Source organism: Mobula birostris, chromosome 8 (genome assembly GCF_030028105.1).
Source record: "Mobula birostris isolate sMobBir1 chromosome 8, sMobBir1.hap1, whole genome shotgun sequence".
In the NCBI taxonomy this organism is placed as follows: Eukaryota; Metazoa; Chordata; class Chondrichthyes; order Myliobatiformes; family Myliobatidae; genus Mobula; species Mobula birostris.
The window spans coordinates 47667005-47681801 of NC_092377.1; the positions used below are offsets into that span (position 1 = coordinate 47667005).

At 39.5% G+C, this 14797-nt stretch overlaps 1 protein-coding gene across 14 annotated transcripts in view; it reads left to right on the forward strand.

Moving 5' to 3' along the window:
* Positions 1-14797, forward strand: part of LOC140201286 (spermatogenesis-associated protein 7 homolog) — a 129429-nt gene that overhangs the window by 54133 nt on the left and 60499 nt on the right. For all 14 annotated transcript variants that reach the window (XR_011886822.1, XR_011886821.1, XR_011886820.1 and 11 more), the window contains 4 exons: positions 3134-3603; positions 6447-6513; positions 9665-9732; positions 11524-11601. Coding sequence is in view for 11 of the 14 variants with exons in the window: in XM_072265129.1 (XP_072121230.1) it covers positions 3134-3603; positions 6447-6513; positions 9665-9732; positions 11524-11601 (683 nt within the window). In the remaining 3 variants the exon portion in view is untranslated. The remainder of the gene's footprint in view (positions 1-3133; positions 3604-6446; positions 6514-9664; positions 9733-11523; positions 11602-14797) is intronic.

Here is a 14797-nt window from a genome sequence, read left to right on the forward strand (position 1 = left end):
ACCCTAAAAAATGTACACTTAGTGCCCTCTTTATTGGGTGCTCCTATTGTTATTTGAGTTACTATCAGCTTCCTGTCAGCTTGAACCAGTTTGACCATTCTTCTCTGCCCTCACTCATTAACAAGGCACTTTCAGCCACAGAACTTACGCTCCCTGTTTTTTTTTGTCTTTTGCACCTTTCTCTGTAAACTCTAGAGAATGATGTGTTTGAAAATTCCAGATCAGTAGTTTCTGAGATACTCAAACCAACTCATCTATAACCAACAATCAATCCACAGTCAAATTCACTTAGATCCCATTTCTTCCCCATGTCTGTATACTTTTATGCACTGACTTGCTTGTCACATGATTGGCTAATTAGATATTTGTATTAATGAGCAGGTGTAGCTAATTAAATGGCCTCTGAGTGTAGACGGTCTCCCATATCTTAGTAGCCAGTTGTCATTTAAGGCAGACATTGATAATTCAATGCAGCAGTACAAGTGTTAGCCATTCAGAAATAGCATATTTGAAAATCAACTCTTCAAACTAAACTCAACTCAACATACACGGCCTCCCAGAGAGTAGTGCTCATTATATGCCTGAAACTTCTAAGTTGCAGACCTCAAAGCACTAGAGAGATACAACCAAAAGGGTGTTGCCAATTTCTGTAACATACAGCTGACTAAATTGTTCACAGGTCTAACACCAGACTCTGAAACATACAGTCACTCACCATGACTAAATAGATTACCAGGTGGACAGAGGAAAACTAACAAAGATTCTTCAAAGTTTCTGTTTGTGAAAACGTAACATACCTGGCTTATGACTGCTCAAAATATTGATGCTAAACATACAAATCTATAGCACATTACAGGCCCTTCGACGCACAATATTGTGCTGACCATGCAGCCTACTCTAGAAACAGCCGAGAATTTCCCAACCCCAGAGCCCTCTATTTTTCTAAGCTCCATGTACTAAGAGTCCCTCAAAAGATCTTATTGTATCCGCCTCCACCACTGGTGCCGGCAGTGCATTCCATACACCCACCATTCTCTGTGTGGAAAAACCTACCCCTGACATCCTCTCTGTACCTAATTCCAAATACCTTAAAACTGTGCCCCCTCATGTTAGCCATTTCTGCCCTGGGAAAAAGCCTCTGGCTTTCCACATGATCAATGCCTCTCATCATCTTATACACCTCTATCAGGTCACCTCTCATCCTCAGTCACTTCAAGGAGAAAAAGCCAAGTTCACTCCACGTATTCTCATACAGCATTCTCTCCAATCCAGGCAACATCCTTGTAGATCTCCTCTGCACTCTCTCTGTAGTACCCACATTCTTCCTGTGGTGAGAAGAACAGAAGTGAACACAGTTCTCCAAGTGGGGTCTAACTAAGGTCGTGTATACCATTAAAATTACCTCATGGCTCTTGAACTCAATCCCATGGTTAATGAAGACCGTCACACCATACACCTTCTTAACAACACTGTCAACCTGTGCAGCAGCTTTGAGTGTCCTATGGAAATGGAGCCCAAGATCTCGCTGATCCTCTACATTGCCAAGAGTCTTACCATTAATATTATATTCTGTCTTCAAATTTGAAATGAACCACTTCACACTTATCTGGGTTGAACACCATCTGCCACTTCTCAGCCCAGTTCTGCATCCTATCAATGTCCCTCTGTAACCACTGCATCCTGTCGCAAACTCTATGTTGTCAACACCATCCACATCAGAAACTAGAAAAGGAAATGTGATTGTGTATGATCTTGAAATTATACTTAACATGCCGACGAGGTTTAGGGTGTGCAGTTTAAATTCCTTTGTGCACTAGTAGCAAAAGATGTGTGCTCGCTCACCTTAGAGGAAACATTGCTCCTGTGTAAAGAACACATCCTAACCAACCTCTAGCAGAGTAAATGGTCCTCGCATTGATATATCAGCCATCGCAGAACTTACAGAGCTGCAATGAGAGCAAATTGTCCTTGATCCTAAGAGATAAAATATAATGTTAAAGAACAGATTATTGAGGGCAAAGATATCCTTTTCTGCAGCCACGAGCAAGAGTCCTAAAGACTGTTTACTGCTTAGGGCCAGGGTTAAGCTGGACAGGAACTTACTATCATGCTGTATATGAGAATTAGTCAATGACTTGGAAAAGTCAAAGATGTAAAAGTATGAGCAACTGCAATCTAAGTTTAAAAAGTTGTGTTGCTATGTGGATTGTTACTTTTGTGATACAACTTTTTGAACTTCAGATTGCAGTTGCTCATGGTTTTACAGCAGAAGTACCTGTAAAAGTATAAGCAATTGGACCATACGTATATGTGAATAAGGTTATTCAGATCAACATTGAATTATTGCCTCATAGGTTGATAAAGAAGAAGTGGGATTCACATAATCTCATGAGGCATTAGCACCAGACTGGTAACGGATCACTGAATCAGAGACAAACCAGTGCCCAAGCTAATTAAATAATTGGCATAATAAATAAGTAATGGGAAGGACAGTTCTGGATTAGGGAATTTAGAATGTTAAAGAGACAAGGCAAGGTAACAGTGCAACGTTAAAACAAATGGGTAGTAATAACTACACATTTCAGAAGGCACAGAACATGTAAGAGTGTACATTAATGTAAAGTCCAATCAGGAAGAAATAGTATAAAGGCAAAACTGAGGACTCTTTCTGGATGTATACATCATAACTAATAGCTGTTACAGAGATGTAGTAAGAAAGTAAATATCCCAATTTTGTTTAAAGACAGTCAAATTGTAAAGGAGGATAGATAATGGGAAATGGGGTAAAAGCATGAGAGAGGGAGGATCTCCATTCAGAAAATCAAAAGGTAAAATCAGTTTGGGAGGAGCCAAGAAACAATAGCTGGCAAAAAAACTGGTGTGGGTTATCCAGAGGCCCCCAAATATTAGTGGAAAGGTGGGGAGGGGAAAATAAAAAAAGCAAATGCACTTTCTGCAATGGTAATGCAGTAATCAGAGGATATTAATGTGCCTTAAAAGGATTTTAAACAAAGCATTTGAGAAACTTAGTGAAACATAATGAGTTTCTTGGTAATGTTTAACCTAATTTAAATGTTACTTAGATTAAGTGTTTTCTCTTCTAATTTATTTTCATTTGTGTTTCTTTGGTCAGATTCCTTCTGCAAAAGAATTGACTTCAATGAAAATAACAAAATGCAATCCAGAAAAATCTGCAAGTATCTTCCATAATAACGTGTTGTCAGAACAAATTAACACACAAGAAATAAATTTCTCAAATGTATTTCCTTTAAAAATCCCCAAGCCAGTTTCTCCTGTTAATACACAGCTAAAAGAACCCATTGAAGGTGTTATCACTTCTGGTTCATCACTTCCTATAGGCTACGGCAAGAATAATTTTGGAAAATTTGTAATTCCTTGCGACGGATCAGTCCAACTCAACAACAGACATTTGATGAACAGATCTTTCCAGGACCCTCAAAAGAAAACATTCAGTGGAGACATTCTTATTAAGCATTCCAATTGTTTTACAGAAGAAAATCAGTGTTTTACTCCAAGAATCTTGAAGAAAACTGCAAAGTCATTTCTTTCAAAGTATCGATATTACACAGCACCCAAAAAGAGGCAAGTTTATCAAAATATGACTACATGAGCACTACTAAAGTTGGCATAGAGAGCTGCTTTAACTTTTCAGATGGTATAAAAGAATCTGAAGCTAATCTACTGAATGTACAGTTTCTAAAAGCATTCCCTTAGGCCTGCAAACTGCCCACCACAACCAAAGGCATGATGTGAGCTAAACCTTGAACAATACTTAAATCTCAGTCAGCAAGAAATAATAAATTGGCTTATTTATTTTTTAAATTTGAATTTGTGTAGACGTTTGTATTGGTATCATTATTAATAATGGTGGAGTAATCTACCACAATGATATCCATTGTTAGCTTGCCACTGCTATCACTCAGAGATACTTATGTTATCAGTCAGCTTTTGGGGTTTTGTCCGCGATGCTTCACTACATCCAAAAATGTTTGAAGCATCAGGGGATGACACAGGTGATGCACGCTTGAAATAATTCTGTGCGTCCTCAGATAGAGGAAAAAAGATTTGAAGACAATGAATACTTTTGGCAAGTATTTTGGGGTGATTTTGTTGACTTGCCTTCTGTAAAGAAGTTAAGTGAATTTATTACACTAATGCCTTTCCCAATGAGGGTAATTTTATTTAAAACATGTAGAAATCCTTAAAACAGCAGATTCTTTTCAGTTCAGTAACAAGAAGCCTTCCAAATTTCTTGACATGTTATGTCTTAAAATAGTAAGTGTGTCTCATAAACAGTGGAGGGTATCCCACTTTTATACAAATTGTTCCTGGAAAATGACCTCAACTAAGGCTAGGGTTGGCCGGCCAGTGGAGCAAGTCAGGGTCAGGGAAGGGTGATGAAGCCAAGTTGAAACCAGGAAAAATTAGCAAGACCAATCTTGGCCCAAAAGCAGTGCACAAAGAATAGTGCAGCGTTGGACAGCTCATTCAGCCAATGTTATTCTTGATATGAACTGATCATAAGTGCCCTTTTGTTGTGTAGCTTCCATATCTTTAAATTCCCTTCAGAACCCATCTATTTAAAAGCCTCATACTCTTTTTTTTAAAAAAAAAACTACCTGCTTCCACTGCTATCCCTGGTAATCCATTCCAGACACCTGCAACTTTGTATGAAGTTTACACTGTAAACAAAAAACTTGCCCTTCACATCATCGTTAAGCTCCCTCATCTACTCCCCCCCCCCCCCCAATCTTAAAAGCATGTCCTCGGGCTTTTGATATTAATACCCTGGGGAAAAGATTCTAACTGTTTACCGTATCTGTGCCTCTCATTATTTAAAAAGCCTCAATCAGGTCTCCTCTCAGCTCCCAACACAATTGGGAGAACAACCCAAGTTTGTTCAACCTTTCCTTATAGTTTATAGTCTCTAACCCAGGCAAACCTCTTTCCACAAACTCCACATTCTTCCTATAATATGCAACCAGGACTGCATACAATACTCTGTGGTCTGACTAAAGTTTTGTATAGCTGCAGCATGACATCCTTATTCTTGTAGAAAACATCCAAAACAATAAAGGTAAGCTTGCCATACATTTTTTTATCATCTCGTACTCTTCAGTGAACTATGAACTTGAACCGCAAGTTATCTCTTTACCTCAAAGCTGTTAAGAATCTACCATTAGCTGTATACATTTTCCTTTTACTTGACCTTCTAAAGTGCAGTAACTCACACTTGCCCAGATTAAACATCATCTGCCACTTCCCTGTCTATAACTATAACTGATCTATATCCCACTTGCATTCTTTGATAGCCCTTTGCACTGCTCTACAACTCCATCAGTCTTGGCTTCATCAGTAACCTTACTAATCTGCCCATCTATATGACAATGATATACATCACAAGCGGCAGATGTCCCAACACCAAACCTTGCAGAACACTACTGGTCACATTACAGACTTCTAGTTCTACTCTTGTTTTCTATGGGTAAGCTATTTCCAAGTACAATCTTGCCATTCATCCTGGATATCATGCATCTTAATCTTCTGATACAACCTGCCATGAAGGACTTTATCAAATGCCATAACATCCACTGCCTTTATGTCATCAAGCTTGTTTCTTTTCCCCTCAAAAATTCAATCAAGTTTGTATGGCATGACTTGCTCTGCGCAAAGCTATGCTGATTGCCACTAGGTAGGCCATACCTTTCCAAATATGTATGAATCATAACCTTCAAGATCCTCTCCAGTAGCTTGTCTACCACTGACATGAGGCTCACCAGCTTATTGTTAAATGGATTATACCTATTTACTTCTTGAATAAAGGCATAACATTTGCTTTTCTCCAGTCCTCCAAGAACTCGTGTTTTGCTAGTGAAGATACAAAGATCTTTGTCAAAGCCCCTGCAATCTTCTCACGGCCAAATCAGAGCTACAAAAGACTAATGAGGTGAACTCAAGACCAGAGAAGGCTATTGGGATAACTAACAGCAGGAAAATGGTAGTGAGGCATCATGGCCAGCAAAGGCTGTTGGGCTAGAACAAGGGCCTAGGAAGACTGATAGGGCAGGTTGTTTCTAGGGAAGACGAGGGTGAGTGTCGGAGCCAAGAAAGTAAATAAAACTAATCGGGATCCAGGAAGGCCCTGATGGAGCCTGTGAAGTCTAATGAGGCAAAACCAGGACAAGGGAAGGCTCATGAGATCATGGTTAAGGAAGTTTTGTGGACCATGTCAAAGCAAGGAATCACTAGTAATCAAAGATAGGGTGAAAGAAATTTAGTGATCCTATGTTTGGGACTAGGAAAGACCGGTGGCCAGGTCATCAGTTTATTACATTGCTAGTACTGGAGCAAAGCTTCAAGAATTTTTGTTCTAATGTGCTAATTTGAAAATCCATCTTCTCAATTACTCACGTTTTGCTCCACAGGATAACAGATATACCTGTTGTTCAGGTAAATCTGGATGCAGATGATGCCGAGCAACATCCAACACAGGTACTGGTGTTCTAATTCTAATTGTTGCATGATTGTAAAATGCATTCTTGGTTGCATATATTCAATGTACTCAATTTCCAAAATTTGGTATTATTGAAGCCAATGAAGCCTACAGTGTTTATGTGTATAATGTCCACATAGCATCAAATTGTACATTTACCATGGGACAGATCACAAATTTCTGACTGATAAATAGCAATACCAATGCTTAAATTGCCATAATTTTATATGTCGTGTGGGGGGAAAAAAAAGAGTCAAAAAGCTGAAGGTTTACTGAAAAACTAATAAAAGATTCATGTTAGCTTTCAGCACAGTAGTGCAGCAGGTGGTGCTGCTGCATCAGAGCTTTGGCAATTCAAGCTTCGCCCCTGACCTCTGGTGCAGACTATGGGGAAAATACTCATTCTTTAGATTGAAAGAGTTTCACACACAAAATGCTGGAGGAACTCAGCAGGCCAGGCAGCATCTGTAGAAAAGAGTAAACAGTCAGTATTTCATGCCGAGACCCTTCATCATGGGTCTTAGCCTGAAACAATGGCTGTTTACTCTTTTTCCATAGATGCTGCCTGACCTGCTGATGAAGGGCCTCAGCCCAAGCTTCAACTGCGGAGCTCCTGGCCCGCTGAGTTCCTCCAGAATTTTGTGTGTGTTGCTTGGATTTCCCACATCGGCAGATCTTCTCGTGTCTGAAAGAGTTTCCCTTACTTCCCTTTCACATCCAAATTATTGTAAATTACCCCTAATGTAGATAGGAGGATCAGGATGCATTTAATGGGTATTTGTGTGTGTGTGTGTGTGTGTGTGTGTGTGTGTGTGTGTGTGTGTGAGAGAGAGAGAGAGAGAATGTGTTACAGGGAAGTAAGTGGGGAAAAGGATTGATGGGCTTTCTCTGATAGTTGGCATTGACTTAATGGTCTAATCACTTTGAGATGAGTACATTTAATGAAAGAATGGAGGCATTGGTAGATGACAAGGGAAAATTTGGTTAGTTAGCAACAAATAAGCTCTGAATTTATTGTTGTCTATTTAATGTTATGGCCTGTATTTTAATCTTATGTTAATATTGCAGCCCTGAGAATCTGTGAGAACTGATCCAAGAACATAAACCCCCTAAGAAAATTCTTCTCGTATGTCCATGGCATAAACTAATTTGGGCAATCTCCACAGTAATTCATTTCCCATGGTTACAATGATCTGCAGCAAATCAGTCAGCAACAAATAATCAAATGTATGGGTCATCGCATCTTGTACCACTGTAGAAAATGAAGGATTTACTTGAATTGCTATTTTAAGAGACATTTGACCTAGAAATAGTAACAGCTGAGAATGCAGTGAGGAAATACTTTTTAAGACAGAGCCTGAAGAAAAGCCACACACACAAAATATTGAAAGAAACCAACAGGTCAGGCAGCATCTGTGTAAGTGAACAAATGTTTTGGGCCAAGGACATTCTTCGGGACTGGAAAGGAAGGAGGAAAATGTGGGTGGAGGAGAAGGAAGACAAACTAAAGGTGATAGTTGAAGCCAGATAAGTGAGAAAGGTCAAGGGCTGGAGAGGACGGAATCTGATAGGAGAGGAGAGTAGACCATTGGAGAAAAGGAAGAAAGAGGAGCACAAGGGGGAGGTGGTATGCAGATAAAATGAGATAAAAGACCAGAGTGGGGAATTGAAGAAGAGGATGAGGTGAGAATTTTTTTTACTTGGAGGAGAAATTGATATTCATGCCATCATAATGGAGGCCACCCAGATGGAATATAAGGTGTTGCCTCATCTTAGGACAAGAGGAGGCCATGGTCTGACATGTAAGAATGGGAATGGGATTTGGAATTAAAATGTCTGCCACTGGGAAGTTCCGCTTTTGGCAGGTGGAGCGGAGGTGCTTGACAAAGCAGTTCACCAATTTACTATGTATCTCACCATTGTAGAGAAGGCCACATCGGGAGCACTGGATAAAATAGATGACCCCAGCAGATTCACAGGTGAAGTGTTGCCTCATCTGGAAGTACTGTTTAGGGCCCTGAATGGAGGTGAGGGAGGAAGTGAGGCAGATGGAAGTAGCACTTGGCTACCTGCAGAGACAAGTGCCGAGAGGGAGAATAGTAGGTAGGGGTGAATGGACAAGGTAATCATGGGGGGAGCAATCCCTACAGAAAGCTGAGAGTGGTGGGGGGAGGTAAAGATGCATTTGTTGGTAGGGTCCCTTTGGAGATGGCAGAAGTTGCACAGAATGATGTGTTGGACGCAAAGGCTCATGGGGTGGTAGGTTAGCACAAGAGGATCTCTAGCACTGTTAAGGCAGCAAGAGGGAAGATGGGTGAGTGTGGATGTCCGGGAAATGGAGGAGATGTGAGTGAGGGCAACATCAATGATGGAGGAAAGGAAACCACGTTCTTTGAAGAAAAAAGGCATCACTGACACCCTGGTAAGGAAAGCAGTCAGGAGTGCTGAAGTTGAGCTGGTTGGTTTCTCATTTGAATAGAATTCCATATACGAAGGACCCTTTTTACAGGGATCTGGACAAAGAACAGAGGACTGGGACTAAGGATATCATTCCCTGAAAAAGCCATCACATTCCTGATATGCAACTGTCCACTTTTCATGTCATACCATTCAGTGCTTTGAACCTAGAATTTAAAAAAACGACAAATGTTGCTTTAATTCTTTGAGTGCTTTTCTAAATCATTTTTAATTGTAACATCTGCAAGATTGGCATTCAGAACAATGCTCAGACATTTAACAAATTACTGTCTAGATTTAACTAAAGGACATCACAATGCCTTTGCTTTCCAATCGATAAGTGTTGTAACAGCTCTTAGAGAGGGCTTGACATTTCTTGTGTTACTGTGGCATCTTCTTTGCGGTGGGTGGAGATGTGAAATGTAGAATTCTACCTGGCAGTGTTTTTCATTATCAGTGGAGCAAGGAGTAGATGCAATGCTGAAGCAGGGGACTATATACACCATTATTATCTACAATGTATGAATGAAACTTTATTTAAATGATTGGCATGATTCTCCCATGAGGTAACTTTTAAAATTATTGAATTAGGCTCTTCTTAAACTGCTTACTGAAGAAATTCTTTAAATTTCTGCAGTGTGTTTGGATTTATGAAATGGATTGTATTTCTGATGATTTTTTGTTTCAATGCAGGAATTTAGATCTACAAGATTGGCTAAGAAAACGCAGAATATATATTCAGCAAAATCAAGATTGGCATGGTAAAACAGGTCTTTTGTCTGAAACTTGTACAACAAGTGCAATATGGATGAAATGGACTTCCAGTTGGCCATTTAAAATAATGGAGAAACCAGGCATGACAGCCCGATTATTTCTTAACCTATCTTCCCTGCAAGCTCTGCTAAGATTGAGGCATCACTTTAATCGTTTTAGTTCACCTTTTGGAAATAACGTTAACGTTTCTAAGTTAAATGACTTCATTTCAAAAGATCGCCAATCTGAAACTGTTAATTCTGTTTTGCTCTTCATAGGTGTTGGGTTTTTCCAACATTTTCTGATTCATTTCGAATTTTTGCCATCTGCAGCATTTTGCTTTTGGATTATTCCATATGGAAAGAATATTAGGAACAGTTCAGGAAAGTAATTATAAACTCATTTATAAACTAATTAAAATACAATTTTCTATTGTGTTTCACCATTGAATGTATGACAGGATATTATATGCTCCCCAGAAATATTCTACTTTGATTCTTCAATTTTTCTTGAGTCAGTTTCCTTTAACGTTCACTTAGCTTCTGAGTCCTATACAGGAAAGTGAAATCTGCTGCTATTAATATTTGTATAATAATGTTCCTGTTGTATTAAATAATTCAAACACAATTCATTCAAGATTGTGCCCTGTAAACTTAAAAGTCTATTCATATTTCTTTCCAATTTCTGCCAAAGAAATTTCTGCAATTTCAAAGACATGAATATTTGGAGTGTTTTTCATCATATAGACTGCAAACGTATAAGTATTTATATTCAAAGTAAATTTATTATCAAAATACATGTATGTCACCATATACTACCCTAAGATTCATTTTCTTGCAGGCTTCTACAGTAGATACAAAGAAACACAATAAAATCAATGAAAAATTACAAACGAAGATAGAAAATAGCCAATGTGAAAATACACAAGATAGTAGTACTAATAATAAATAAATAATACAGAGAACATGAGCTGTAGAATCCTTTAAAGTGAGTCCATAAAATTGGAATCAGTTCAGTGTTGAGCTGGTTCAGGAGCTTGATAATTGAAGGATAATAACTATTCCTGAATCTGGAGGTGAGGCTTCTGTTCCTCTTTCCTGATGACAGCAGAGAGAAGAAAGCATGGCCTGAATGGTGGGAGTCCTTGATGATTGATGTTGCTTTCTTGTGGCAGCATGCCTTGTAGATGTGCTCAGTGGTGGGGAGGCCTTTTCCTGTGATGGACTGGGTTGTATCCACTACTTTTTGTAGGCTTTTCCATTCATGGACATTGGTATTTCCATAGCGGGCCATGATGTAGTATAATCGCATATAAAACAACATAGAAATATTTATCTAATTGTATAATTTCATATGAACCATTGCATTTATTCAACATGGGTGGCAAGATGCTAGAAAGAGAACAAGATTCAGTTCTTCTCAACTTGCTTGAGTAAATGATTTAGTAACTTAACCACTCTCAACATTCGCCACCAGAGTGTTCACCATTCAATTTGATCATGACTAGTACATATCCCAACTTTCATGAGTAATTCTCAACTTTGAGTTTTACTTGGGTTCCTAACCTGTGCAGTATCGAAGCAAGCAGACCAACTGAATCAACCCTTAATCTTCTATACTTGAGGAATTTAAAACCATCGTCATATCTTGAGACTTTTAACCCTGGTAATACAGTTGGCAAATCTGCAAGTTGGTCCTGCTTAAGGTATAGCATTTAAACAGGATCTGACCAAAGTTTTATTGGTTTAATTAATTTTTGAACAGATTAATAATGTTTTTTATGTCATGCTTTTATTCAGGGATAATGAACTGAAATACTTGCAGTTTCTCAAAGATATAACCGATGATATTTTGTTCAGAGGTTATCATTCAAACAAGTAAGTAGATAGTATTTCACTCCAGTTACAATTTTACAGTTGTAGGTATTAGCTACAAGAGTAACTTGAAAAAGTTTTGTGCTAAAGGAATAGAATTGCACACATCAAATATGACAATGTTTGATCCAAACACACAAATGAATGTTTACTGTGCTCACAATATCCTTTGTGGGACAGCAAATTTTTTTGAAAAATATATTCCATTGGGTCAGGGAGCATCTATAGAAAGGAATAAACAGTTGATGCTTTGGGCCAAAATCCTTCATTAGATGCTGCCTGACTAGGTGAGTTCCTTCAGAGTTTTGTGTGTATTAATCAATATTTCCAGCATCAGCAGCATCACTTGTGTTTATAAAAAAATATTGACGATTGGTCTATTTTTGTCAATCTGTGCATTTCATGATGGGTACTAATTTTTGGTTTAGGTGAAAAACAACGTGATATAATGTGTAGTATATCTATTCAGTTTTAATTCCACTAATTTGAATGTAGGGGTAGGCACATCACAGACCCTTTAGTATTTCATAGTACTTATCATATAAACCAAGCTGTATCGTCCCTAGTGCCCTTCCCTTGGACAACATTGGTGACATGGAGAGGGGAGACTTGCAGCATGGGCAACCGTCGGTCTTCCATACAACCTTGCCCAGGCCTGCGCCCTGGAAAAACTTTCCAAGACGCAAATCCGTGGTCTCACGAGACTAACGGACGCCTATAAACCATTGACTATTAATAGAACTGGACTCGGTGCATGTCTTATTGTTTGACTTATTGTGTGATTTTATTGCCTTGAGAGAGTCCAGTATGTATTACCCATTCCTATACTTTCCTTGAGCCAACTCCTTTCTTCCTTGCCTGTAGTCACATCAGTGAAGGTAGTCAATGGTACTGCCGGGTAGAGAGTTTGAGAATCTAGATTGGAGTTTTATTCTTTTCCTATCATTACTTCCAGTTTGGAATAGTTTGTGGTGGGGAGTGCTAGTTGGAAGTAATGGTGTCTCAATGTGTCTTTTGTCTTTGACCTCATTCCCAACATGTAAATGTATCAGTATTACGGTGGAGTAAAGGGAATCACAGAGGCATGAAAGAGGAGCTGGCCAGAATTGATTGGAAAAGAGCACTGGCAGGGATGATGGAAGAGCAGCAATACAAACAGGATAGACAAAGGAGAATTGGTGGATATTGTGCTCTTGGATTTTCAGAGGCCTTTGACAAGGTGCCATACATGAGGCTTCTTAACGTGTTATGAGCCCATGGTATTACAGGAAGGATACCGGCATGGATAAAGCACTGGCTGATTGCCAAGAGACAGAGAGTGGGAATAAAGGGATTCTCTGGTTAGCTGTTGGTGACTAGTGGTGTTCCACAGGGGGCCTGTGTTGGGACCACTTCTTTTTACATGATATGTCAATGACTTGGATGACGGAATTGATGGCTTTGTGGCCAAGTTTGCGGATGATATGAAGATAGATGTTTTGAGGAAGTAGAAAGGCTGAGGAAGGACTTGGACAAATTAGGAGAATAGGCAAAGAAGTGGCAGATGGAATACAGCTTTGGGCAGTGTATGGTCATGCAGTTCGGTAGAAGAAATAAAAGGGTAGACTATTTTCTTTTGCTGGCTGGTGGTGCTGGTTTGAGCATTGAGTGAACAACTCAGCCTGTTTAAAAAAAAAAACAGACAAAAATGCTAAAGAAGGGACAAGGTTGCCCCCCCCCCCGATGCGCCACAAGGTGTGGAAAGGAATGGCTATTTTCTAAATGGAGAGAACATTCAAAAATCTGATGTGCAAATGCACTTGGGAGTCCTTGTGCAGGATTCCCGAAAGGTTAATTTGCAGGTTGGGTCGGTGATGAGGAAAGCAAATGCAATGTTAGCATTCATTTCAAGAGGACTAAAATATAAAAGCAAGGATGTAATCTTGAGGCTTTATAAAGCACTGGTGAGGCCTCATGGAATACTGGGAGCAGTTTTGGGCCCCTTATCTATGAAAGCCACCCCGAGCTACCTGCCTGCCTAGTCATCACACGGGAGCCTAAGCACGGGAGGATGAACGCTGGGTGCCCTCCCAAGACTATGGTCAACACGCTCCTAGAAGACAGTGGTGCGGCTAATGTAGATGAACTGAACACACTGATGAAGGAGAGGGAGAAGTGGAGAGTCCGTCATCGTGCCCGATGCCGGCCCCCTAGGCCTGAGTCGGCGTAGTAGTAGTAGTATCTATGAAAGCATATGTTGACATTGGAAAGGGTTCAAAGGAGGTTCAGAAGAATGATTCTGGGATTGAAAGGCTTGTCATATGAGGAGCATTTGATGATGCTGGGCCTGTATTGACTAGAATTCAGAAAAATGCAGAGTGACCTCATTGAAACCTATTAAATGCGAAACAACCTCAATAGAGTGGATATGGAGAAGATGTTTTATATGGTGAGGGAGTCTAGGACCAGAGAACACAGGCTCAGAATCAAGGAACATCCTTTTAGAACAGAAATGGGGAGGAATTTCTTTATGCAAAGAGTGGTGAATCTTTGGAATTTGTTGCCACAGGTGGCTTTGAAGGTCAAGCCATTTGGGTATATTTAAGACAGAGGCTGATAGATTCTTGAATAATCAGGGCATGAAGGGAAATGAAGAGAAGGCAGGAGATTGAGGTTGAGAGGAAAAATGGATCAGCCATGATGAAATTGCAGAGCAGACTCAAAGGGCTAAATGGCCTAATTCTGTTCCTATATCTTATGGTTTTATGGTCTTAATAGGAGTTTTAGGTTTGTGAAACCCTGCAAAGACATCAAGGTGAATAGCTACAGTTCATCCTGAGGATAGTAAGTACTGCAATTACAATGTACCAGTGCTGGAGGGGTAAATTGTCTGGAATGATATTGTGCTGCTTGTATTGCTGGAGCTACAACTATTCAAGTAAATGAATATTGCACCTACCTTGCACATTATGGACTGTGGAAAGGCTTTGGAGAATTTGAAAATAATACAGGGAACATGTTCTCCTTGCATTTACAGAACTATTAAGGTAAGTGAGTGTAGTCATAGTGATAAAGTCAGAGTGGAGCTGAAGGGAATGTGGGAAGAATAAAATACATATTGGTGCTAATGGTGCACGGGCTCAGTAGACCAAAGGGCCTGTTTATTTGCTTATGACTCTCTGACTCATTCAGTAATTGGACAAGTTACACTCAGTAATGG